The sequence below is a fragment of the Aotus nancymaae genome, unplaced genomic scaffold (assembly GCF_030222135.1).
Source record: "Aotus nancymaae isolate 86718 unplaced genomic scaffold, 86718_ANA_hifiasm-v0.15.2.pri h1tg000040l, whole genome shotgun sequence".
Lineage (NCBI taxonomy): Eukaryota > Metazoa > Chordata > Mammalia > Primates > Aotidae > Aotus > Aotus nancymaae.
The window spans coordinates 66,209,710-66,236,314 of record NW_026988454.1 but is presented as its reverse complement, the minus strand read 5'-3'; the positions used below and the strand labels follow the sequence as shown (position 1 = coordinate 66,236,314).

The 26,605-nt window shown below is 34.1% G+C and overlaps 1 protein-coding gene across 1 annotated transcript in view; it reads right to left on the bottom strand.

Moving 5' to 3' along the window:
• Positions 1-26,605, bottom strand: part of ASCC3 (activating signal cointegrator 1 complex subunit 3) — a 363,321-nt gene that overhangs the window by 261,055 nt on the left and 75,661 nt on the right. The window contains exons 9-10 of the mRNA XM_012438418.3: positions 4,382-4,582; positions 3,790-3,930 (exon numbers count right to left, since the gene is read on the bottom strand). Of these exons, the coding sequence (XP_012293841.2) occupies positions 3,790-3,930; positions 4,382-4,582 (342 nt within the window). The remainder of the gene's footprint in view (positions 1-3,789; positions 3,931-4,381; positions 4,583-26,605) is intronic.

Below are 26,605 nucleotides of genomic sequence, written 5' to 3'. Positions count from 1 at the left end.
GACAAATTTATGGTGCTTTTCAAAGTTGCACAAAATTGCTTTTTGGCTGCACACCAAAAAAGTATTTGTTGTCTGTACTGATTGTTTCTCCTAACAGTAAATCTTAGAATTACATAATTCTGTCTTGTAAAAGGAAATTTTACATTCAAACCTCAATAAAATCATAACTACTGCTATACCTGATGGTCCCTAGTGAACCACAAAATACATCACATCTCATATGATACTTAATTTATACAAGATTCTTAACAAGCTAGGTAGTTGGACTTAATTCCATAAGCAATAAAGAACCAATGAAAGTTTATGAGCAAGACGGTAATATGATCAGAACAGCATGGCAAAAAAAAATTACAAATTAGATTAATTTACCTTCCTATATTTAAAAAAAGATTAATAATACTGAGAAAGTTAGAAAAAATGACAAGGGAAATTTTAGATTATATTTAATTTAATCAATGCTGATTATTGGGAAATTTATTTACAAAAAATGCATAATAGGAATAATTAAGAAGCTATTTAAAAATTATAAAATTGAGGGTGAGGAAAGCAAGAAATTCAAACTCCACATAAAAAGTTGAATATGTATGTACTCCCACATTCTTTACATTATTCTCTGCTTTGCTCTATCTATAGCCTAATCTCAAAGGCAGTGACAGCAGAACAGTTTTTAATCTGTAAGAATCTATGAGAAGGGTAGGACAGGGTAAAAAGATTAGAAACTATATAGTTTCAGTTCTACAAAAATTAGCACCTCAAAGTATCAGGAATTAGAGCAAGCACAAGACAGGAGGTTCAATTAATAAATTATTTCTGAGGCCAAGCACATAGTCCCTGCCTTTACACAGTCAAAAAATACTGACAGAGGATACAGAATCTAGCAAAGTGCAAAAATGGGCAAATGAGTAAAAAACAGATGTTCATAAACCTTTGAAAATATATAAATCTAAGTAGATTCTTTTTTTTTGGTTTTACTTTCTGCTCCTGTAAAATGGAGATACTAACCAATAGGGTTCTTGTGAAGACTCAGGGAAGTTGTACATATGCATTTGGCATAGTGACTGACTCATAAATTGAATTCAAATGTTACCTCCCTTGTCTTTCCATAAACATTCTTTCATTAGCATCAGTAACATAGTTGGATACAGTTCAAGAGCAATTAACATTTTACTTGAGAGTGATCCAGATTTTAAGACTATGTCAGGTCCAAAAGCACAGATTTTGGGCACTAGGTATTATTTTATGAATGTAAATGAATGGTGCTACAGGACTCAGGGAAGAAGAAGTAAATACAAGGTTTGAACTGGATTTTAAAGAATGGGCAAGATGTGAACAAATGCCAATAGAAAAAGGAAGATATTAAGAAAAAGGAGAAAATACATGAGGAAACTTGGTAAAAAGCAATAATCACTTAAGAAAATATTACTTGAGCAATGCTATTTTAGAAAAAGCAAAAATAGCCTGGCTATAGTTTATGTTGGGAAGCATCTGTGAGATAAGGTTGAAAATCAGGCTGGATATATACAATAAAAGGAATCCAATGTCATATATAAGAAGCTTTCCCCATCATAGTAGTTTCCAAACTGTTTTGGCTTTGGAGTTCCTTTGTAATTTTTAAACTATTCAAGTCACAAAGAGCTTTGTCTTTGTGAATTAAGTCTATCAATATTTCTATTTATTTATTTACTTATTTATTGAGATGGAATCTCACCCTGCTTTTTTTCCCTGACTAAAAAATTAGGACTTTATTCTTTTTATTATTATTATTATTATACTTTAAGTTCTGGAGTACATGTGCAGACCACCCAGATTTGACATCTTGATGTCTCTTGAACGCCGGCTTCCTAGCTTTTAGACAGTCATTTTATTACTATGTGCTCACACAGCTTTTCTTTGGTAGGTGTAGAGAGAAAGAGATCTCTTCTTGTTATAAGGGCACTAATCCCAGGTCCTCTCCACTTCATGACCTATTCTAAATCCAATTATCTCCCAAAGGCCTCACCTCCAAACACTATTATTTGTGGACTAGGACTTCAATATATAAATTATGTTTGGGGCTGGGAGAGATGGTATGTAAACATTCAGTCCATATGTGTGAACTTATTTGAAAAAAGGGTCTTTGCAGATGTAATTAAGGAAAGGTTGTTAAGATGAGATCATCCTGATTATGCTGGGCCCTAAATCCAATGATCAATATCCTTGAAAAACGGGAGTAGGGGAAAACATAAGCAGGGGAAAAGGTCACATAAAGACAGAAGCAGAGCTTGGAGTGATGTATCTACAAACCCTAGAATGCCAAAAATTCCCAGCAGCCACCAGAAACTAGGAAGCATAGACCAGATATGCTCTCAAAGCCTCTTGAAGGAACCAACTCTGCTGACACCTTGATCTCAGACTCCTAAACTCCAGTAGAGTGAGAGAATTAAGACTTGTTTTAACACACTGTAAACCAAATATAAAATTCTAAGCCGTGCAACCATCTGAAAGGACCCCTCCTCTCAGCAAAGGCATTCCAAAGTTAACCTGAAAAACTAGATCAGGCCATGATGGGAAGTGAGAGCAGGACATACCTTATTATACTCTCCTTCCTCTTGGAATTACTGATAGAACAGACTCTTTAAGTATAATAAGAAACATTTACAATCTATTCTACCTGAATGGATAGGTTTCATCTGTATGATAAAACCTTGGTCTCCACATTCCTTTCTTTAGATAATAACTCTTTCAACCAATTGCCAATCAGAAAATCTTTACATCTACCTATGATCTGGAAGCCCCCACTTTGAGTTGTCCTGCCCTTCCAGACCAAACCAATGTACATCTTACATGTATTGACGGATGTCTCATGTTTCCCTAAAATGTATAAACCAAGCTGTACCCCAATCACATTGAGCACATGTCATCAAGACCACCTGAGGTTATGTCACTGGTACAACCTTAACCTTGGCAAAATAAACTTTCAAAATTGATTGAGACCTGTCTCAGATACTTTTGGTCTTTACCACTGAGCTTATGGTATTTTGCTATAGGGGCCCTAGGAAACTAATTCACATTCCAATCACATATTAAATCAGTATCGACCCATTGTTTCAAAAGTTCTATTATCTATTTTCCATCAAACTATGAATTTTTCCATTAATATCTGGTCATCCACTATTTCATTTTTTAAAAACACAATGAAACTCACCTTACTTACATATTGCTTTTGATAATAATTATCTAGTTGAAACCTAAATATTTTTTTCTTACTTAGTCATAAGATTCTTGAAGACGGGAACTGCATCTTAGTTGTCTTTGTTGTCATGCATTCATTCATATCACCTAATATAGTGCTATACACAGTGCATGATTTAATAATAATAACTGTGCATTTGATGAAATAATGAATGGCCAAAAAGCTTTATTATATGTTAAGCCATTCTTATGGAATGGTTTGGGATACTAGTGCAATCATTTTAAGATCTACATAGTTCCCTCCTCTTAAAATTAAACTCTAATCTTACCTATATCCTCATTCCCTACTATTTTAAAAGAACAGCCTCAGTGCCAATAGATTTGGAACCTAACAATATTCAAGATGCAGTAAGAATCACAAGAATCATAAGGGATACCAGAAAACAAAGTACAAGCAAAAACTCTAAGTACAGAGATATGGTGTGGTTACAAATAAAAGTTTATTATATTATGTTTGTATTATATATTCTAGTTATTTAAGATATAGTCATTTAATAATTTTCACAATTCCTAAAAAAAAGAATGGTACTAAACAAAAAATCTAGGTAAACAACATACCTGAGTTCGTAAAATTTCACTTTTTGACAACTGCATATCACCAGTCAATTCTTTCACAATGATGCCAAGTGGTTCTAGACGTCTGCTGAAGTAATTTGTCATTTCAGCTGCCAAGGCTTTCATTGGAGCAACATATACAATCTATACCAAAGAACATTAGCTTGATTAATGAACAAAAACTGTAATATCATTTGTCTCACAGTAGCTAAGACAAGTCACAATTTATTGTAAAATATGATTCTAACTACATCCAGTGAAAAATCTTAACTGATGTATTAAAAGTCTTATTGTTGTGAGATATGCGTGTATCTGTTTAAAGGACAAATAGAATTGGTTTACACAGCTGCATCACTTTGAAAACTGGTTTGGTTTCAAAGCTAAATGTATTTTCATAGTTTCTTACATGGTAATAGAATTTTCATAACACAAATAAGGACTGCCTTAATAGTAATGAAATAAATCAAGCAGCCTTACTTATCTGACTTTAACTACAATATCTTTAAGAACTTTCAAATTTCATGTAATATATACTACGGCAAATTTATTTTGTTCCTTATACTTTAAAAAGCTGTTGTCTGATTTATTTACCCACCTTAAATTCATTCTTTTTGATAACACCTTGTTGAAAATGCTGGCGAATTTCATGTAAGACAGTAAGCATTGCAATATTGGTTTTTCCAGCTCCTGTAGGGGCACAAATCAGCATGTTCTCATTGGTGTTGTAGGCAGTCTCAAACACTATTGACTGGATTCTATTGAGTCTCTTCATTCCTTTAAAAGCCAGTTGTCCAATCTAAAAAAAAAAAAAAACACCCATTATAAATAATAACAATGTGAAGGACCCACACAAATCATTCATTGCAAACATTTATTTCAATTTTTTTTTTTTAAAGAGACTAATTTGTAGCTTCACAATGTGTGTTTTATTTAAACAGAGGTATATGCAGTTGAGAATAACTGAAAAATATTGTACAATTCTAATATACTTTAAATGGAAACTCAATAAATTTGGAAAATATGATTACACTATACCTAAATTTTAGTATACAATTCTTCAGTAAAAAAAGATGGCAAATTAGTAATGTAAATAAACAAAATTAAATACAGGTATTTTTTGAGTTCATATTCATTTACGAATTTCATGATGATGTTCTAATTTATCTAGTCTAGATTAAAGATGACTAGACAGCAAACAAGATATTTCCTGAAGAAATAAATCAGTAGCAAATTATATTTCATGTGTTTTTTAAAAAACTTTTTAAAAATGCATCAGTTAACAGTAAGAACAAAAGCCATAAACTACACTTATACAGTTTGTGCTGCAACATGTGCAGGTGTAGAATCTTTGATATTATTTCCTTGTTTAATCCTCAAAACAATTCTATGGTGTAGATACTCTTATTTTGTCCCTTAATCAGAAAGAAACTAAGACACAGAGTAGTTAAATATTTTTTTCCTAAAATTTTCCTATAGAAGTCTTAGATGAAAACTAAATGATCTGAGAGTAAATAAAACACTGGTTGGGATTACTGGCAGAAATTTGGAATGGTTCTATTAATGTCAAAAAAATAAACTTTGAAGCCAAGAATATTACCAGCAAAAAAGAAAGTCATTTCATAATGATAAAAAGGTAAATTAATCAACATGATATAACAGTCCCAAATATTTGTATACCTAATAACAGATCTTTAAAACACATGAGTAAAAACTGACGACATACAAAGGGAAATAGGCAAAGATTTCAATACCACTCTTCAAAATCTGTACAACGAGGAGGCATGAAAATAGGCAAGGCTACCATAGATTTGAATGGCACTATAAACCAACTTGAACTGATTGACACTTAATCATCTAATAATAGTAGAACACACATTCTCCTCCACTGCTCTTGGGACATTTAAGTTATACTATATTCTTGATCAAAAAGCAAGTCTTAATAAATTGAAAAGGAAGACAGTCATACAAAGCATATTCTCTGACTGCAATGGAATTAAATCAGGTACCTTCATTATAAAGATACTTAGAAAATATATAAATATTTGCAACAAAATAGCACAACTCCTAAAATAGCACACTTCTTACCACTGATGAAAGAAGAAATCAAAATAGAAATTAGTAAGTATTCTTAACTGAAAGGAAATAAAGATTTATTATGTCAAAATTTGTAGAGGCTGCTAAACCAATACTTAGGGAAAATTCTGTAGCAGTAATTACTATATTAAAAAAGAAAATGCTACAAGTTCTCTTTCATATGTGGTATCTGAAAACATTCATCTCGTAGAAGTAGAGAGTAGAATAGTGATTACCAGAAGCTACAGAAGATGGGTAAAGAAAAGCATGGAGAATGGTTGGTCAATGAGATCAAAGTTATAGTTAGACAGGATGATTAAGTTCTGTTGTGCTATTACACAGAAGACTCTAGCAAATAATAAGGTCTATTTCAAGATAGCTAGAAGAAAGAATTTTGAATGCTATCACAAAGAAATGACAAATATTTAAAGTGATGAATATGCTAATTAACCTCATTTGATCATTATGCAATGTATACATGCATTAAAACATCATGTGGTACCTTTGTTATTTGTCAATTACAAATAAAACTTCAAAAAAATGACCAATTAAAAAAAGAAAAAAAAAGGTTTTAAAAGAATGACTTTATCTTCTAGAATAAAAAATTAGAAAATCAAAATCAAAGAAGAATAAAGGAAATAATTATAAAGATCAATGAAACAGAAAACAGAAAAGAATGATTCTTGGAAATTAATAAAATTGATTAACCTCTGGGCAGACTGATCAGAAATAAAAGAGAAGATATTAATTATCCATATCAAAAATGAGAAAGGTAGCATCACTACAGATAATACAAAAATTAAAAGAATAATAAGAGAACATTATGAACAACTATATGCCAGTAAACTTGACAACTCAGATGAAATGGACAACTTTCTTAAACAGCACAAGTTCTCAAAGCTCACTCAAAAACAAATACACAACTTAACCCCATATCTATTAAAGAAATTAAGAATGAGGTTAAAATTCTTTCCACAAAAAACCAAAAAACCTCCAGGGCCAGAGAGATTCTTGAATGAATTCCATCTAAAATTTAAGATGGAAATAGTATCAATACTACATGAAGTTTTAAACTATTTCAAAAAATATATATGAAAAAGAAATAACTCCCCAAATCATTCTATGAAGTTAGCACTATAAAATATAAGTCAGACAAAATAAAATCACAGACTAATACCCCTCGAAGATTAAATTTAAAAATTATAAACAACATAATAATACATCATAGAAAAACTTTATGATCATCTTAACAAACTCAGAAAAAGCATTTGACAAAATAGAATATCCATTTAATCACTGAACAACCATTTATTTTTATTTTTACTTTTTTTTTTAATCTTAGCAAACTAGAAGTAGAATAGAATCGCTCAACCTGATAGAGGGCATCTATCTACAAAAACCTTACAGCTGCTCCCATCATATTAACAGGATAAGATTGAACGCTTTTCTCTAAAACCAGGAATAAGAAGAGTGTTACACTCACTCACCAAATTAACATTGTATTGGAGGTTCTATCCACTTAACATTGTACTGGAGTGCAAACAGAAAAGGGAAAAAAGAAAACAAAATGAAGTCGTTAATATAAAAAAGGTAGAAAAAAAAAATCTGTATTTAGAGATGACCTGAGTGTCTATGTAAAAAATCATATGGAATCTACAAAAAAACTCCTAAAGCTAATGTGTGAATTCAGGAAGGCTAAGAATACAAGAGTAACAATTAAAAAATTACATTTCTATATACCAGCAATGAAATATCTGAAAGCAAATTTTTTAAACAGTAAAAATAGTATTCTGTTAGGAATTCCTTAAGGATAAGTATGAAAAGAGATGGGAAAGACCTGTATACTGAAAACTATACTATTTTGCTAAAAGAAATGAAAGATAAAATTTTTAAGATGTCTTTTTTTTTTTCCAAATTCATCTACAGATTCAGTGCAATTCCAATCAAAATCCCACCAGGTTTTCTTATGGAAATTGACAAACTGACTTTAAAATTCATATGGAAAGACACAGGATCTAGAAGGAACAAAACAATTTTGAAAAAGAGTAACAATGTTAGAGAGCTAAAACTACTTGATGTCAAAAATTATTAAAATACTAGATAAATCAAAATACCATGATATTTATATAAATATAAACAAATAAATCAAGGAACTGAATAGAGAATCCAGAAATAAATCCACACATACTTGGACAACTGATTTTCAACAAGGTCTGAAAGACAATGTAAATGACAAAGATCAGCATTTTGAATAAATGATGCTAGAACAAATGGGTATACATGGGTTAAAAAATGACTTGAATCTATACTTTCTGTCACATAACAAAGATTAACTCAAAATGAATTACTGACCTAAATGTAAAATCTGAGAGTATAGAACATGTAGAAGAAAACGTGGAAGAATGTCTTTATGGATGTGAGTTATGTCAAGATTTCTTAAATAAAATAAAATAAAATAAAATAAAATCTATAAACAAATCATTAATTTGACTTAAGCAAAATGGAAACCTATTATCTTTAAAATATTGTTAAGAAAATAAAAACAGAAGCCACAGAATGGGAGAAAAATCTTCACAATACATATATCTGATAAAGTTGGTATATGTAGAATATATAAAAAATAACATAGTAATAAAGAAAACAAGCAATTTAATTTTAAGAGTAAAGAATTCAATGATCATTTCACCAAAGAAAATATATAGATGTCAAATAAGCACACATAAAAATGCTCAACATCATTAGTAATTAGGGAAATAAAAATTAAAATCACCATTATGCACCTATTACAATGGCTAACATAAAAACAACTGGCAAAAAGTTTAGTAATTTAATCTTTTTAATTGCAAATATTGGTGAGGATGTAGAGAAACTAGAATTCACACACACTGATGGTAGATAAATTAAATGTACAATCACTTTCATAAAACAATCTAGCAAGTTTTTAAAAGTTAAAGAAACATACACCTAACATACCCCTTTGAGGCTCTACCCAAGAGGAAAAGAAGTATATGTACACACAAAAACATCTATATGAATGTTCACAGCAGCTTTACCTGTAATAGCCTAAAATAGGAAAACCACTCAAATGCCCATCAACAGATAAATGGGTAAACAAAATGTTATATATTCATACCATGGAATACTACACAGCATTAAAAAACAATTAATTATTGAGACATGTAACAACATAGATAAGTTAGACAACATAGACTTATCTATTATATATACACTTACACTTTCATTTGGACAAAAGATATACTCAGAAAAGATGACAGTAGTATCTCCTAGGCCTAGAAACTCTTAGGCAGGCCAATTAAACATCTGAGCATACCAGTGGGATCACTCAGCCTCGGAAGGACAGCATGACACATTTTTCAGGACACTGGGCTTACAGTCAGAGACCCAGGTTAAGACCCTGGCTTTGCTACTATTTGCAATATAACTTTTAAGAAACTTAAGATCCCTAAATTCTATTTTCTCATCTGCAAGGTAATAATGCAAGTATGACCTGTAGGTAATTTAAGATCTCTAAATTCAATTTCCTCATCTGCAAGGTAATATTGCAAGGTAAAAGTGTTATCTTTACAACATAAGGAAGTTATAAAAATTAATTTAAAAATAGCTAACAATTATGGAGTGCTTACTATGGGGTAAGCATAGGAGTCCTTTACATAAAATATCTTAATTACTTCTATAACCACACTGGACTATTTTATAGATGAGGAAACTGAGACTTGAAAAAGCTTAAGTTCACACAGCTACAAATGGTAGAGCTAGTATTTGAAGTCATATAGTATAACCTCAGAATTACAGTCTTTAATTAGATAATATTTATAAATTATACACTATAAACCATATGCAGAGATGGTACTTGTTAAATATGTCAAAATAAATTAACAGTAGCTATTATCATTACTGTTATATGTCATTTCATTTTTATATGATGTTTACTAAAATAGTGCTATGAATGAATGTAGTAATTTCTAGTTTTAAAGACTTATGACAAGAAACAGAGTATACTATCCTAAACTACAAATCTGATCATGTCATATTCCAGCTTACAAAATGTTCAAAGACTTCTCATTTACTCTTCATTACCATTCAAGTTCAAGCTCAAAAGCAATCTCCAGTTCTAATTCCCTAAACAACTGTTATCTTTACTCCTTTATGCTTCACCATATTTTAGAAGATTTAAGAAAATATCACAGCTTCTCTCAATAGCTAGACATTCAGACAACCCTCTTTATATATTATCATTATGACCCTTAACCACAAATATTGAAATGAGTTCTTTATATGTATTTCTGACCCATTGGATTGAAACTAAGGATTCTGTTTTTTATTACTCTTTGTATTACCCCACTACCTAATCAATTGCCAGGAACATAATAAGCTGCTAAATAAATTTTTATTGAATGATTTTATGCTGGCTACTTGTAAAAAGAACAATAATTAAATGAGGGGAAAAGTTTAAAGATATACACTGCATACATAATGTCCTCCAAAGAAATACTAAATTGAATCTAACCAAAATATGTAGCAGTTTAGCAAAAGCCTTATACTCAACTCTCAGTAAAAAACTTGTTTTATTGCTGTTAAAGGCGATAGTTCAAGAGATAAATAAAATATCAGAAGAATATACTAACAAACAAAACCTATTACACATATAGAGGTTTATAGCATTCTAATCAATTCAATATTCAATAATCACTTACTGATTGTTATTATACTAAGGAGTTCTGTCAATATAAATATTTGTTTTTATAACAAAAGTTAGACAATGTTTAAAATGATCCTTAAAACTGACTAGTTTCTGGGTTTTGCTGATGTTTTTTGAGACAGCATCTTGCTCTGTTGTCCAGGCTTGAGTGCGGTGGAGTAATCATAGCGCACTGCAACCTCTAAATTCTGGGCACAAGTGATCCTCCTGCCTCAACCTTCTGAGTACCTGGGACTACACGTGCATGTCACCACACTCGACTAACGTTTTTATTTTTAGTAGAGACAAGGTCTTGCTGGTCTTGCTTAGACTAGTCTTGAACTCCTGGGTTCTAGTTATCCTTCCACCTCAGCCTCCCAAGGCACTGGGATTACAGTTGTGAGCCGCCACACCCGGCCCTAGTTTGTGGTTTAAAGGAAGAAAAAGGTATGTTTAAAATTAGATTACATCATTTAGGTTTCTATAGTAAGGATATGAGCTATATGCTGAGGTATGTGAGGGAGAGACAGTCACTAAGCATACCATGTCAGGTAGAAGAAACAGGATATTAGATAAGCACTTAGAGCTAGTGAAAAGGAGTAGCAAAGATGATGAAGATGGAAAAGCAGGCCAAGAGCAGACTACAAAGAGCAGCATATGCCACACTGAAGGAGCTGACCTTTTCTTCCCACATTTACCAAGTTACTAAATGAACACCAAATTATTGAATGAAACAGTCATGGACTTTTTCAGCCATTAGGGATGTAACCGTGAGTGAAAGCGACACAGTTACTATTTAAGGTCTCTTTTAAGAAAGGAAGAAGCATATTATAGTTCAAATTGCAATACAATAAGAAAAATGTTTAAAACCATAGAAATAATAAATTTCTCTTCCAAGAACAAGAAGACTTAGATTTAAATTATGAAAGAAAAATTCAATATAAAGAAAAGAAATTATAAAGACTCCTCTGGAAACATCTTTAAAACGTTATTTTAGAGACTACATGAAGAAATTATCAAAAGGAACTGAGACCTAGAGAGGTTAAATAACTTACCCAAGTCCACACTGCTAATAAATTGTGGCCCAGATGGGACTTAAACTCAGTATGTCCTAGCTCAAATACAAATTACCATCAAATTTACTGTTTAAAATAATAATATATGATGATTTATCTTGCTAGTTTTCTCTACATTTATTTCAAAAGAAACATTTCAAAAAATCCTTACAATATTGTTGCATATATACACATCACTATCAACAGAACATGGCTGAATAGAAACAGCAAGTTAAAAAAGAAAAACCCTCCAAAACTTCATAACATATTTAAAACAGCTCATGTTTTGTACCACTCCTTATAAAATTTCTTTTTGTTTTTCATTTTGAATTAAGGAAAATGAATGAAATAATGCTCAGTAACAAACTTGTTGGTAAAACTAAAAGGAATGTGCTCAGACAGCAATAAGAAAAATCATTAACGGGCTCAGTATACGTGATATTGTGAATTGTGTTTTTAAGCTACTGGAACATGAAATAATTAATGTCCATTATGCATAGATTTCTTATGTTTAAATGATATTCAAATTATATTTACAAATGCTTTAAGAAAACAAACGATTAAAGAAGAAAAATGTGGGTTCTAGCAAAACTCTATTTTACTCAACTTTATAACTACATACTAATAATATGTGTTGTTTTATTTATATTTCCTACACACACAATACCTAATTAAATGCAGCTAATAATCTTTGCTTCTAAATATTTGACATTCTTCTAACTTAAAACATTTCATATTGATCTTATACATTAATGAATACATAAAGATAAACTGAAATTATTTCTTAGCAAACCAGCATTTGCTTTTAAGCAGAAAACTGAGAGTCTCATGATCATTTATCTCAAGTGCTTTATGTTTAGTCCAGATAGTCATTCTAAATATATACCATTTAACCTTTTAATTGGTTCTAACTACTAAGCATTTTCAAAGCATATCATATTTAGCAGACCAGAAACATTTTCAATGTTACAAGCTTCATCCTACAACCACTTGTCTATACCTATTGGGACTCACTAGACTACTGATCTTACAGAAATAAGATGACTCAATTATGAAATTCCATAGACAGTGTATGTTTTGGATGTCCATTTATCAAATACTGGCAACACAGGGTACTCGAGTGCACACTCTATTTTAAAAAATAAACTGAATGACAGTATTTAGCTGGAAGAACAAAAATGCATAGTAAACATACCTCCTTGTTTATAATAGTCATATGTATTTATTTTGTCAGTTAATTAAAAAGCATTAACTAGGTATCTAAGATAAACTCAGGAACATGCTGTCCCTCCCAAGCTAGTGTAAATATCATAAGTTTAAGATATTCTAACAATAGACTAAAATTTTAGCATATATTTATGATAAATCATATAGATACCAAAGACATACATTACATAATTTTCAGTTTTTCTCTGGCTCCCTATAAGATGTGGCTAAGGCTCAAAATTTCAGAATTAGTGATGACAGCCACTCCACCTACTCAGTCCAAGTTTTATATGCTGGAATCCCACTACTCTAACATTCCTCACAAACCAGTCTCCATGCCATAATCCACTTAAAAGTCATGAGATTAAAAATCAAACAATTTACATAAATATCTTATTTAACATACTTAGATTGTTCATTAAATGATCAGATGATTTTCTTTTAGATAACTGGATAATTTTTTTCATTTAAATGTCTTAAAGTACTGACTATATGTGTGTGAATGTGTGAATGTATACAACTATTTTTGATAATCACTCTAAAATAGATGACTTTGGTTGGGCTTTCCTAAGAGTATATATTTTTTTAAATCTCTGATCTTTCATTCATAGCTGGAATCATTCATTTATTTGGCAAATAGTTCTTGAATAGCTCCTCTTTGTGGCACAAACTATTCAAACACTCAATGAGGTAGACACAGTCTCTGCTGTCATGTAGCTTATGTTCTACTTAGCGTGGGAGACAAAAAAAAAAAAAATCAACATGTTTACTAATTTAAAAATTATTTCAAATGCTCATATAAATACATTTTAATAGATGGTGTAAAAGGGAGTAAGACATAACAGTTACCTTAAATTAGGTTTCTAGAAAGGTGCCTCAAGAGAGGTGAACTGAGTTGAGAATAAAATGACAAGAACCAGGCACGAAAAAATCTGAAACCTCAGTACATTCTAGGCAGAATGAAGACCTAGAACTAGACCTCTAAATCAGGACAAAGTTCAAATGTTTAAGGAACTGTACAGAGATTAGAGTGGCTGAATAAGTGGTCACACACGAGATGGAAAGAAAGATAGGAATTGTACTTCATAGCAAAGACCTTGGATTCACTGCAGGATTTTAAGTAGAATAATATAACATGATTTGTGATTTTTAAAGCTCTCTCTGGCTACCATATGGAAAAAAGATTGAGAAGTAGCATAAAACTATGGCAGTAACACAAGTGAAAGGTGATGCTGGTTTATATTGGAGTGTCAGCAGAGGAAATGGAGAGAAGTAGCAGGACCTAGGCTATATCTTGGAGGTGCAGTCAACGGATCTGATGATGACTTAAATGTAAGATGGTAGGGAAAAAAAGATAAATCAAAGATGACATTTTTCTTGAGTGAAAAATAGTTTTTAGGATATGAGGAAGATTCAGATGACAGACTGAGAAAGGAAAATACTCCATTTCAAGTACCTATTATACATCTAAGGAGAGATTTCAAACAGGCAATTACATCAGAATTTGAAAGTCATGGTAAGGTCAAGGATTTTTAAAATTCATTTTCAGCAAATACAGTGATTCTCCCAAAATTACATAGTAGCAGCAGACTCAAACTTCAAAAGTTTGTAGTCTAGTAATCTTTCTAAATTCTGTCTAAAATAAGAAGTTAACAGATACTAGGCAAAGGTTTAGTGGATTCTTCGAGGAATAAAGCATATAAGATTTTATATAAGAACACTGCACCTTTATTTTGGTTGTCAGAAAACCTCTTGTTGTCAATTATGGTTTATCAACTGAATTTGTAATCAATGGAATTTTGTAATATACTACTTAGACTACATACGCATTATTATAAGTAACTAGTCACAAGATTAAAGTTCAATCATCTTAATAAAAAGTTTTGATATTAACAACATAAATTTTATTATTGAAAGGCTATATGACATATAACAAGGCATATTTTTTAATATTTAAATCTAATCATGCAACAGCCTCTGAAAATTGAATAACTTGGTTTTCCAAGTGTAATCAAAGTCTTGCTTACAAATAATAAACTGTATCCAATCTAATGTCATAGATCTCACATATTTGAGAAACGTTTGGCTATTCAACAAATAAGAAATTGAACTAAAAATTAAGTTTAATATATTCTGATTATTTTACTTCAACACTTTGTAAGATTACTTGGGCAAAAGAATCACACACATTTTACCACATTAACATAAACATATAATTAGTAATTATGTAGATAAAAATTTTAAAGATAATTTTAAAAGACCAACATAAAAGATGAAGACTGCAAGATATACAGCTATGATAAGCTTTCAGGTTTCCTAATTACCAAGTGATTTCTCAAATTAGAGGAACAGTTAAGTAAATTGTGATATACCTATTCAATGAAATATTATGCATTCATTAAAATATTAATCAAGGAGAATATGAAACACGAAAAAAAATCCTATATACATTAAGTGAAAAAAATACCATGGGAGGAGCAGCCGAAGGACCATGGTCACTGTACTGGATGGACTTCTGAACCGGTGAATTGCTTTCATCTTTTGATCACACTAGAAAATTGTCCTTGGAGTTGAAATATTTATTGCAGTAATTTCCGGCCTTACATAATTAAGATTCGCACTCTGTCACTCAGGCTATAGTGCAATGGCATGATCTTGGCTCACTGCAACCTCTACCTCCCATGTTCAGTTGATTCTCCTGCTTCTGCCACTTGAGTAGCTGGGATTACAGGCATGCATCATCACACGGGGCTAAGTTTTTTGTAGTCTTAGTAGATATGGGGTTTCGCCATGTTGACCAGGCTGGTCTAGAACTCCTGACGTAAGGTCATCCATCTGCCTCAGCCTCCCAAAGTGCTGGGATTACAGGCATGAGCCACTGCACCCAGCCTAAGAGTGGGTATCTTAGCAAAGCAAAATACAGAGGTAACATGGCCCCCTCCCTCCACATCTTATGAGATTCCTACCATTTTCTGTCCAATCGTGCCTTTTTCTACACTCACGTTTAGTGCCCCATAAGAAGACTATTTAGATTTGTGCCAGTATATAGGGAGACAGGCTTTCTCCATGTCACCTAGGCTGGTCTCCAACTCCTGAGCTCAAGCATTCGCCCATCTCAACCTCCCAAAGTGCTAGGATTACAAATGTGAGCCACTGCACCTAGCCAGAAGAGGATTTACAACCTAGTTCTAGATGGCCGGTTAGATCCAGCTCAGGATTGCAGCTCCGAGTGAAAGTGCAGAAGGTGAGGGGATGCCGCATTTTCAGATGGATTTTTAGTGCCTACAGACCAGGAGATTAGCAAGCAGAGGAGCCTCGCGGGTCGCCAGCGCGGCTGTTTTGGCCGGCGTGGCTGTATTGCCTGCGCCCCAGTGCAGTCGCCCTAGGTGCAGAGTAAACAGGACTGTGCGCCACTTAGCCAGCAAGGGGAGCTGAAACAGGGAGCCAGGCCAGGAGATTCCCAGGCAAAAAAAGCGCCACAAATCTCAGAGCCGCAGTTTCAGCCACTCCCGGTGCAGAGTAAACAGGACTGTGTTCCCACTTAGCCAGCCAGTGGAGATGAAACAGGGAGCCAGGCCAGGAGATTCCCAGGCAAAAAAAAAGCGCCACGAATCTCAGAGCCACGGTTTCAGCAGCGCAGTGGGTCACCGCACGGGAAATCACACAGATCCTGGCGCCTATTCAACAGGCGATCAGGTGACCTGGTAGAGAGCTGACCGTTCAACAAAAAAATAAAAGGCTCTGAGGCAAGGAGCCAGGAGATCAGGCCCGGCTGGTCCCACTCCCAAAAAAACAAAAACAAAAAAACAGCAATTGGAAACGCTCTGGGTTGAGAGTTTCAGGACGGTACAGCTCTGTGGGGGAGGGGCGTCTGCCATTACGGAGGCAGCCTGCCGTTGCTGCAGCAACCCGCCATTACAGAGAAAGTCTGTGATTACAGAGGTGGGCCAACATTGTGGAAGCAGCTCTAACTACACCCATATAAACAGGACTGCAGGGAAGTTCACAGGGCAGCTGGGCGGAGCCCACAGCAGCTCAGCGAAGCCTCTGCAGGCTGACAGTGACTAGGCTGCCTCCTTGTGGGCAGGGAAAACAGCAGCAGCACAGTGGAAACTCATAAAGCCCTGACTCCCTGGGACAGAACACCTGGGGGGAAGAAAAGGGGGTTTATGAGTTCTGCTGCTGCAGACTTAAACTTACCAAAATCAGAAAGTCAACAACTACAAAGTCGACAGGTGGATAAATCCACAAAGATGAGAAGAAACCAGCGCAAAAAGGATGAAAACACCCGCAACCAGAACACCTCTCCTCCTACAAGGGATCACAACTCCTCACCAGCAAGGGAACAAGACTGGATGGAGAATGAGTGTGATGAAATGACAGAATCAGCCTTCAGAAAGTGGATAATAAGAAACTTCCGTGAGCTAAAAGAACATGTTCTAACCCAATGCAAAGAAACTAAGAACCTGGAAAAAAGACTTGATGAAATGCTAACGAGAATGGACAACTTAGAGAGGAATATCAGTGAATTGATGGAGCTGAAAAACACAACATGAGAACTTCGCGAAGCATGCACAAGTTTCAACAGCCGAACTGACCAAGCAGAAGAAAGGATATCAGAGGTCGAAGATCAACTCAATGAAATAAAATGAGAAGGCAAGATTAGAGAAAACAGGGTAAAAAGGAATGAACAAAGTCAACAAGAAATATGGGACTATGTGAAAAGACCTAATCTACGTTTGATAGGTGTACCTGAATGTGACGAAGAGAATGCATCCAAGCTGGAAAATACTCTTCAGGATATTATCCAGGAAAACTTCCCCAACCTAGCAAGGCAGGCCAATATTCAAGTCCAGGAAATACAGAGAACGCCACAAAGATATTCCTCTAGAAGAGGAACCCCAAGGCACATAATCGTCAGATGCACCAAGGCTGAAATGAAGGAGAAAATGCTAAGTGCAGCCAAAGAGAAAGGTCGGGTTACCCACAAAGGGAAGCCCATCAGACTCACAGCAGATCTCTCAGCAGAAACCCTACAAGCCAGAAGAGAGTGGGGGCGGATATTCAACATCCTTAAAGAAAAGAACTTTCAACCCAGAATTTCATATCCAGCCAAACTAAGCTACATAAGTGAAGGAAAAATAAAATCCTTTGTGAACAAGCAAGTACTCAGAGATTTCATCACCAAAAGACCGGCTTTACAAGAGCTCCTGAAAGAGACACTACATATAGAAAAGAACAACCAGTACCAGCCACTCCAAAAACACACCAAATGGTAAAGATCATCAACACAATGAAGAATCTGCATCAACCAACAGGCAAAACACCCGGCTAGCATCAAAATGGCAGGATCAAATTCACACATAACAATAACCCTAAACATAAATGGATGAAATGCCCCAATCAAAAGACACAGACTGGCAAATTGGATAAAAAGCCAAAACCCGTCAGTGTGCTGTATCCAGGATACCCATCTCACATGCAAGGATACACAAAGGCTCAAAATAAAGGGATGGAGGAAGATTTACCAAGCAAACGGAGAGCAAAAAAAAGCAGGAGTTGCAATTCTCATCTCTGATAAAATAGACTTTAAAGCAACAAAGATCAAAAGAGACAAAGAAGGACATTACATAATGGTAAAAGGATCAATGCAACAAGAAGAGCTAATGATCCTAAATATATATGCACCTAATACAGGAGCACCCAGATACATAAGGCGAGTTCTTAATGACTTACAAAGAGACTTAGACTCTCACACAATAATGGTGGGAGACTTCAACACACCATTGTCAATATTAGACAGATCAACAAGACAGAAAATTAACAAGGATATCCAGGACATGAACTCAGACCTGGAACAAGCAAACCTAATAGACATTTACAGAACTCTCCACCCCAAATCCACAGAATATACATTCTTCTCAGCACCACATCACACCTACTCTAAAATTGACCACATAATTGGAAGTAAATCACTCCTCAGCAAATGCAAAAGAAAGGAAATCATAACAAACAGTCTCTCAGACCACAGTGCAATCAAGTTAGAACTCAGAACTCAGAAACCAACCCAAAACCGCACAGCTTCATGGAAACTGAACAACTTTCTCTTGAATGTTGACTGGATAAACAATGAAATGAAGGCAGAAATAAAGTTGTTCTTCGAAACCAATGGGAATGAAGACACCACATACCAGAATCTCTGGGACACATTTAAAACAGTCTCAAGAGGAAAATATATAGCAATAAGTGCCCACATGAGAAGAAAGGAGAGATCTAAAATTGACACCCTATCGTCAAAATTGAAAGAGCTAGAGGAGCAAGATCAAAAAAACTCAAAACCTAGCAGAAGACAAGAAATAACTAAGATCAAAGCAGAATTGAAGGAGATAGAGACATGAAAAACCCTTCAAAAAATCAATAAATCCAGGAGCTGGTTTTTTGAAAAGATCAACAAAATAGACAGACCACTAGCCAGACTAATAAAAAAGAAAAGAAAGAATAACTAAATAGATGCAATAAAAAATGATAAAGGGGATATCACCACAGATTCCACAGAAATTCAAACCATCATCAGAGATTATTACAAACAACTCTATGCACATAAACTAGAAAACCTGGAAGAAATGGATACATTCCTGGACAGTTGCCTCCTCCCAAGCCTAAACCAGGAAGAAGTCGAAACCTTGAATAGACCAATAACAAGGTCTGAAGTCGAGGCAGCAATTAAGAGCCTACCACCCAAAAAAAGCCCAGGTCCAGATGGGTTCACAGCCGAATTCTACCAGACATACAAAGAGGAACTGGTACCATTCCTTCTGAAACTATTCCAAATAATCCAAAAAGAAAGAATCCTTTCCAAATCATTTTATGAGACCAACATCATCCTGATACCAAAACCCGGCAGAGACTCAACAAGAAAAGAAAACTACAGGCCAATATCCATGATGAACATAGATGCAAAAATCTTCAATAAAATACTGGCAAGCCGATTACAACAGCACATCAAAAAGCTTATCCACCATGATCAAGTAGGATTCATCCCAGGGATGCAAGGCTGGTTCAACAAACGCAAGTCTATAAATGTAATTCACCACATAAACAGAACCAAAGACAAAAACCACATGATTATCTCAATTGATGCAGAGAAGGCCTTCGACAAAATTCAGCAGCCCTTTAATCTAAAAACCCTCAATAAACTAGGTATCGACAGAACGTATCTCAAAATAATAAAAGGTATTTACGACAAACCAACAGCCAATATCATACTGAATGGGCAAAAACTGGAAGCATTCCCTTTGAAACCTGGCACTAGACAAGGATGCCCTCTCTCAGCACTCCTATTCAATATAGTACTGGAAGTTCTAGCTAGAGCAATCAGGCAAGAAAAAGAAATAAAGGGTATTCAATTAGGAAAGGAGGAAGTCAAGTTGTCTCTATTTGCAGATGACATGATTGTATATCTAGAAGACCCCATCATCTCAGCCCGAAATCTCCTGAAACTGATAAGCAACTTCAGCAAAGGCTCAGGATACAAAATCAATGTGCAAAAATCACAAGCATTCCTATACACCAACAACAGACTTAAAGAGAGCCAAATCAAGAATGAACTGCCATTCGCAATTGCTACAAAGAGAATAAAATACCTAGGAATACAACTAACAAGGAATGTAAAGGACCACTTCAAGGAGAACTACAAACCACTGCTCAACGAAATAAGAGAGGACACAAACAGATGGAGAAACATTCCATGTTCATGGTTAGGAAGAATCAATGTTGTGAAAATGGCCATACTGCCCAAAGTAATTTACAGATTCAACACTGTCCCCATCAAGCTACCAACAACCTTCTTCACAGAACTGGAAAAAACCACCTTAAACTTCATATGGAACCAAAAGAGAGCCCGCATAGCCAAGTCAATTCTAAGCAAAAAGAACAAAGCGGGAGGCATCACACTACCGGACGTCAAACTATACTACAAGGCTACAGTAATCAAAACAGCATGGTACTGGTACCAAAACAGAGATATAGACCAATGGAACAGAACAGAGGCGTCGGAAGCAACACAACATATCTACAACCATCCGATCTTTGACAAACCTGACAAAAACAAGCAATGGGGAACGGATTCCCTGTTTAATAAGTGGTGTTGGGAAAACTGGCTAGCCATATGCAGAAAGCAGAAACTCGACCCCTTCCTGACACCTTACACTAAAATTAACTCCAGATGGATTAAAGACTTAAACATAAGACCTAACACCATAAAAACCCTAGAAGAAAGCCTAGGCAAAGCCATTCAGGACATAGGCGTAGGCAAGCACTTTATGACCAAAACACCAAAAGCATAGGCAACAAAAGCCAATATAGACAAATGGGACCTAATCAAACTCCACAGCTTCTGCACGGCGAAAGAAAGAGTCAATAGAGTGAATCGGTAACCAACACAATGGGAAAAAATTTTTGCAGCCTACCCATCTGACAAAGGGCTGATATCCAGAATTTACAATGAACTAAAACAGATTTACAAGAAAAAAACAAACAAGCCCATTCAAAAATGGGCGAAGGATATGAACAGATACTTTACAAAAGAAGACATACATGAGGCCAACAAGCATATGAAAAAATGCTCATCATCACTGGTCATTGGAGAAATGCAAATCAAAACTACATTCAGACACCATCTCACGCCAGTTAGGATGGCGATCATTAAAAAATCTGGAGACAATAGATGCTGGAGAGGATGTGGAGAAATAGAAACACTTTTACACTGTTGGTGGGAGTGTAAATTAGTTCAACCATTGTGGAAGACAGTGTGGCGATTCCTCAAGGACCTAGAAATAGAAATTCCATTTGACCCAGCAATCCCATTACTGGGTATATATCCAAAGGATTATAAATCGTTCTACTATAAGGACACATGCACACGAATGTTCACTGCAGCACTGTTTATAATAGCAAAGACCTGGAACCAACCCAAATACCCATCGATGATAGACTGGACAGGAAAAATGTGGCACATATACGCCATGGAATATTATGCAGCCATCAGAAACGATGAGTTCGCTTCCTTTGTAGGGACATGGATGAACCTGGAAACCATCATTCTCAGCAAACTGACACAAGAACACAAAATCAAACATTGCATGTTCTCACTCATAGGTGTTGAACAGTGGGAACACATGGACACAGGGAGGGGAGCACTATACAATGGGGTCTGTTGGCGGGGCGTGGGGGGGACAATGGGGGGTGGGGAGTCGGGGAGAGATAGCATGGGGAATAATGCCACATATAGGTCAAGAGGAGGAAGGCAGCAAATCACACTGCCACGTATGCACCTATGCAACAATCTTCCATGTTTTTCACATGTACCCCAAAACCTAAAATGCAATAATAAAAAAAAAAAAACCATATTATATTTTATTTTTTGAGATGGAGTCTCACTATGTACTGAGGTTTCAAATTTTATTGTGGCCTAATTCTTGTCATTTTATTCTTAACTCAAATTAACTTAACTCTCTTGAGGCACCTTTCTATAAATCTAATTTAAGTTGGTCTCAAACTCCTAGGCTCATGTGATCCTCCTGCTTCAGCCTCCCAAGTTGCTGGGATTCCAGTCATATACCAGCATGCCTGGCTCCAAAATTATATTTATACTATGCTTACAACCATATTTTAAAAGACCACATTAAAAAACTGAAAGAAAATACTTTGTTGGCTCCACTCCTCTATTGGTATCATGGAATCCCCTTTCCATCTGTCTGAGGATAAACCTTATTTATTGGTGAAAAAGCTTTCAGATAACAGAAACTGCTTATATTTTACAATAGTAAACCACCTTTTGCCCTATAATTCTCATTCTTTTAAAATTTCAGGGGATCTCTCAGTAACAGATTCAGATAAACAAGTGTAGAAAGTTCAGGACTTCAGTTTAGGCCTTAGAGATGTTGGGACAGGTAGGTATATGGATATGTTAATACAATTTGAGGTAAACTATGTTAACATACTAGGGCAAGTGTCTTTATCTGACCAGTTTGTTTCCATAGAAAAATGTATTTGGGTTATAAATAAACAACTTAGAAATCAAGGCTTAGACCATAACCTTTCATACTCTACTAAGAACAACAGAAGACAAAATATCAGATACCCTAGTCACAGGGAAATCTTAAAGGTGGGGGCTATATATTAAGAAACAAACAAATTAATCTTACAAATTGAAAATAAACAACTGAAAGATATTTTAAAACATTTAAATACTCCTAAACAAATTCATCACTGTCCAATATAAGTATATTAAAAGTCATATAATATATACTTACATTTTCTAGCAGAAATATTAAAAAACACAAAAACAGGTGAAGTTAATTTTATAATGTATTTTATTTAACTCGTATCTAAAATATCATCTTAATATGAAAATTTTAAATTTGTATATGTTACACTTAAAGCACACTGCAATCTAGACTACCCATATTTCAATTGCTAAACAGCCACATGTGGTTAATGGCTACTTTATCAAACAGTGCAGTTCTCGAGAGTGCCTAGCTTATATATAATGCTTACAAATTGATAAATATACTGTCCTAACAACAGCATATTGCATTGAGGGAAAATCTCTTAGGGCAACATTCAAAAATCCTCAATATGGTCTAAAGGACCCTGCCATAATAGGAAGTTCATGAAATTCAGATCAAATATATTGCCAGGTATGGTGACTCTTTGCCAGCAATCTCACAACTTGGGAGGCTGAAGTGGAAGGACTGCTTGAGGCCAAGAGTTCAAGGCTGCAGTGAGCCACAACCATGCCACCACACTCTAGCCTGGGTGACAAGGCAAGATCCTGACTTAAAAATAAAATACAAAACTACATATTGAGGAGTTTTTAAGAAAGAGAAAGGACATTAGTCTTTTTCCTGATGTCTTATTCTCTATAGTTATCCTTAGTAAGCATAAAAACAAGAAAATAAGTAATCATTTGTTGAATGTATGGAACAATGAAATTAATGTTCTTTTCCAAAATTGACTCAATCACTCATACTTATTTCTATATTCCAATCCAAGGTCTAAAACAGTGAGGTTGAAATATCAACCACATATTACATTCATGTCCCAACCTAAGCATCATTACTCACCTTTAATAAAGGTTGACAAATACTTGACAAATACTTCACCTGATCAAATGAAATCACTTGTGTTCCCTAAAATGCTAAGTGATAAATATAAGAAGTATTTTCCTCTAGAATATAAGACTACTATGAGGCAGAAATTATGTTTTTCAACTTTGTGTCTCTAATTCCTAGCATAGTAAATGGTGTAAAGCAAATACTCAGTGATTTTTTTTCTGTGCTTGCTTCAGCTGAGTCATTTTGATTAAATTATGATTATCAACTATGAACTGCATTGTGGATGAATTTTTATAAATCAAATAATAAAGATGCTCCATGTTAAGCACAATGACTATCTCTACAATAGAAGCTTGATATAAATTGTTCTACTCACATAATTTAATAAGTTCCACATGTGTTTTCTATCATATATTATAAATATTAGTCAAATTATCTTTTTCTATACTCATTCACTGCAGTTGCCAGTAAAACACCAAGTTAGCTTGGATTGCAACAGCTCCTGGTACATTTGTTCTTAAAACCAGAAAAGGTAATTTCAAAACATACCTTTTATATATTTTTTAATCTTCCTGACACTAAGCACTAAAAACCCTAAAAATAATCAGACATTTAGCATATGACAAAATTTCCCACATTAAGAATATATAAAAATTATGTATTACGTAAAAAAAAAAAAGTAACATTCTACCTTTTCTACTTATCCCTAAGAAACTGTTTGACTGGTTTATGCTCAAACCCAATTTACATATCTATATTTATATCTCTACATAGATATTATACCAACATATGCTATTATTTTAAAACAAGGCAACAAAATATAACTTCTAAGAGACTTTATAAAAATTACTAAAAAAAACCCATGCTTATTTGTTTGACCTGCAAGAGAATTATAGGGAATTCTTTAGAGACTATATAGCCCAACTACAGATCCTCCTCTACCATACATAACAGAGTTGGTCAACTAAACTCTAGATCAGTGTATTTCACAAAGATGGTTATGCCTTACAGTGAGTTATGAAATTAATTTAGTGGATAGTTACCAATGGTGTTTTTAAAGAACAGAAAAGAAAAAGAAAATACTACAGTGTATCACATGTGATAAGGGTAAAACAGTTTTGTGAAAATTCTGTTTTAATTGTGTTTGAGTATATTGAATACAATGTAAAATATTTTTTAGACATGCAGTAAAAAAAGCTTGAAACCCAATGCCACAAATAAATACTTTCTAGTGAATACAAATGCATTCTTTCAAAATATGGCCCTGCTTCATTTTGGGAAAACAAAAATATTTATCTCATCAATCAATGCCTATAACGTCTGGGCTATCTAGCAATTTCACTTTTTAAAAATGTATCCAAAAATATACTTACACATGCAAAACTGTATGTGTATAAGATTTATCACAAATTAGAAACAAAAAAAATATCCTCATAGTATACCACTGGAATAAATTATGGCATATCCATACAGTGAAATTCTATGTCTCCATAAAACAGAATAAAAAAATTTTCCATTTTCTGAGATTAAAAGATCTTTTTATGGCAACAAAAAAGCAAGTTGCAGAATAGTATTATAATATGCTATCTTATTGTCCAAATTTGAGGAGGGCAAGGAAGAAGAATCTGTATTTGCTTTCAGAAATTTGCTGAAAGAATGTGTAAAATTGAACACATTGCTTATGAATGAAAGAAGGGAGGGACCAGGGCAGATAAAAGATAAATAAAAGACTTTCACTATATAAAGTTTGCTAGTTTTTGAAACTGTATGATAATAACCTATGCCAAAAAAGTAAAAGACACACAAAGAAATATGACTGACATCTTTTTAAAAATGGAAAAACTACAAACATGTCTGATTTAGTGGAAAAGCCTAAATGAGCTCTCATGTATTATATAAATATTTCATATTAAATTCTTCTCATTATTCCTTGAATTCTACCCTCTAGAAAAAGTAAGTTAAATTACTCTTCTCATGCCCCTTCAAATTATTCTAAATCATATGTCCCCTACTCAGTGTTCTTCCCAACGTTCTCTTTTTTGGTGTTAACATGGCTAGTTCCTCAAAGAGCTTCCTAATTGAAAGTTTAGGCACAGAAGGAAATAGCAATTGTTCTTCCTACCTCCAATATTTGAGACATGAGATCTGCAGTCTCATCTAAGCCTTCATGGCTTCGATGAGATCTGTTATTAAATATAAGCCTAAACTACTTCTTGTTGCTACCTAAAATGTATCCTCCTTCTCCTTCATCATGTGTTAAACACTGCCTACCAAGTGTTAGTCTTTGAGGACTTGGTCTGTCCTCAAGAGCTCACATTGCAGCAGATGAATCTAGACTACCAGAAACTTCTTTCATAAGCTCAAACTATAACTTTGTTTCCACATGCCTCCATATCATATGTTTAAAGGAACCAGGGAAGATCTGACACATTACTTCACTAAATACACCAATCCCAAACTACATAATCTGTGATGTCAGTAGATTAACTGAACACAAAAACTACAATGTGATCTCTAATGCTCTTGAATTAAAGGTAAATATGTAAGATAATATATTTCTTATTTAAGTCAGCAAGTAAACAGTTCACTAATCTATTTAGCAACCATTTTTACTGAGCATGTACTACATATGAGGTTTCATTTTAAATGTTTTAACTGCATTATATCAT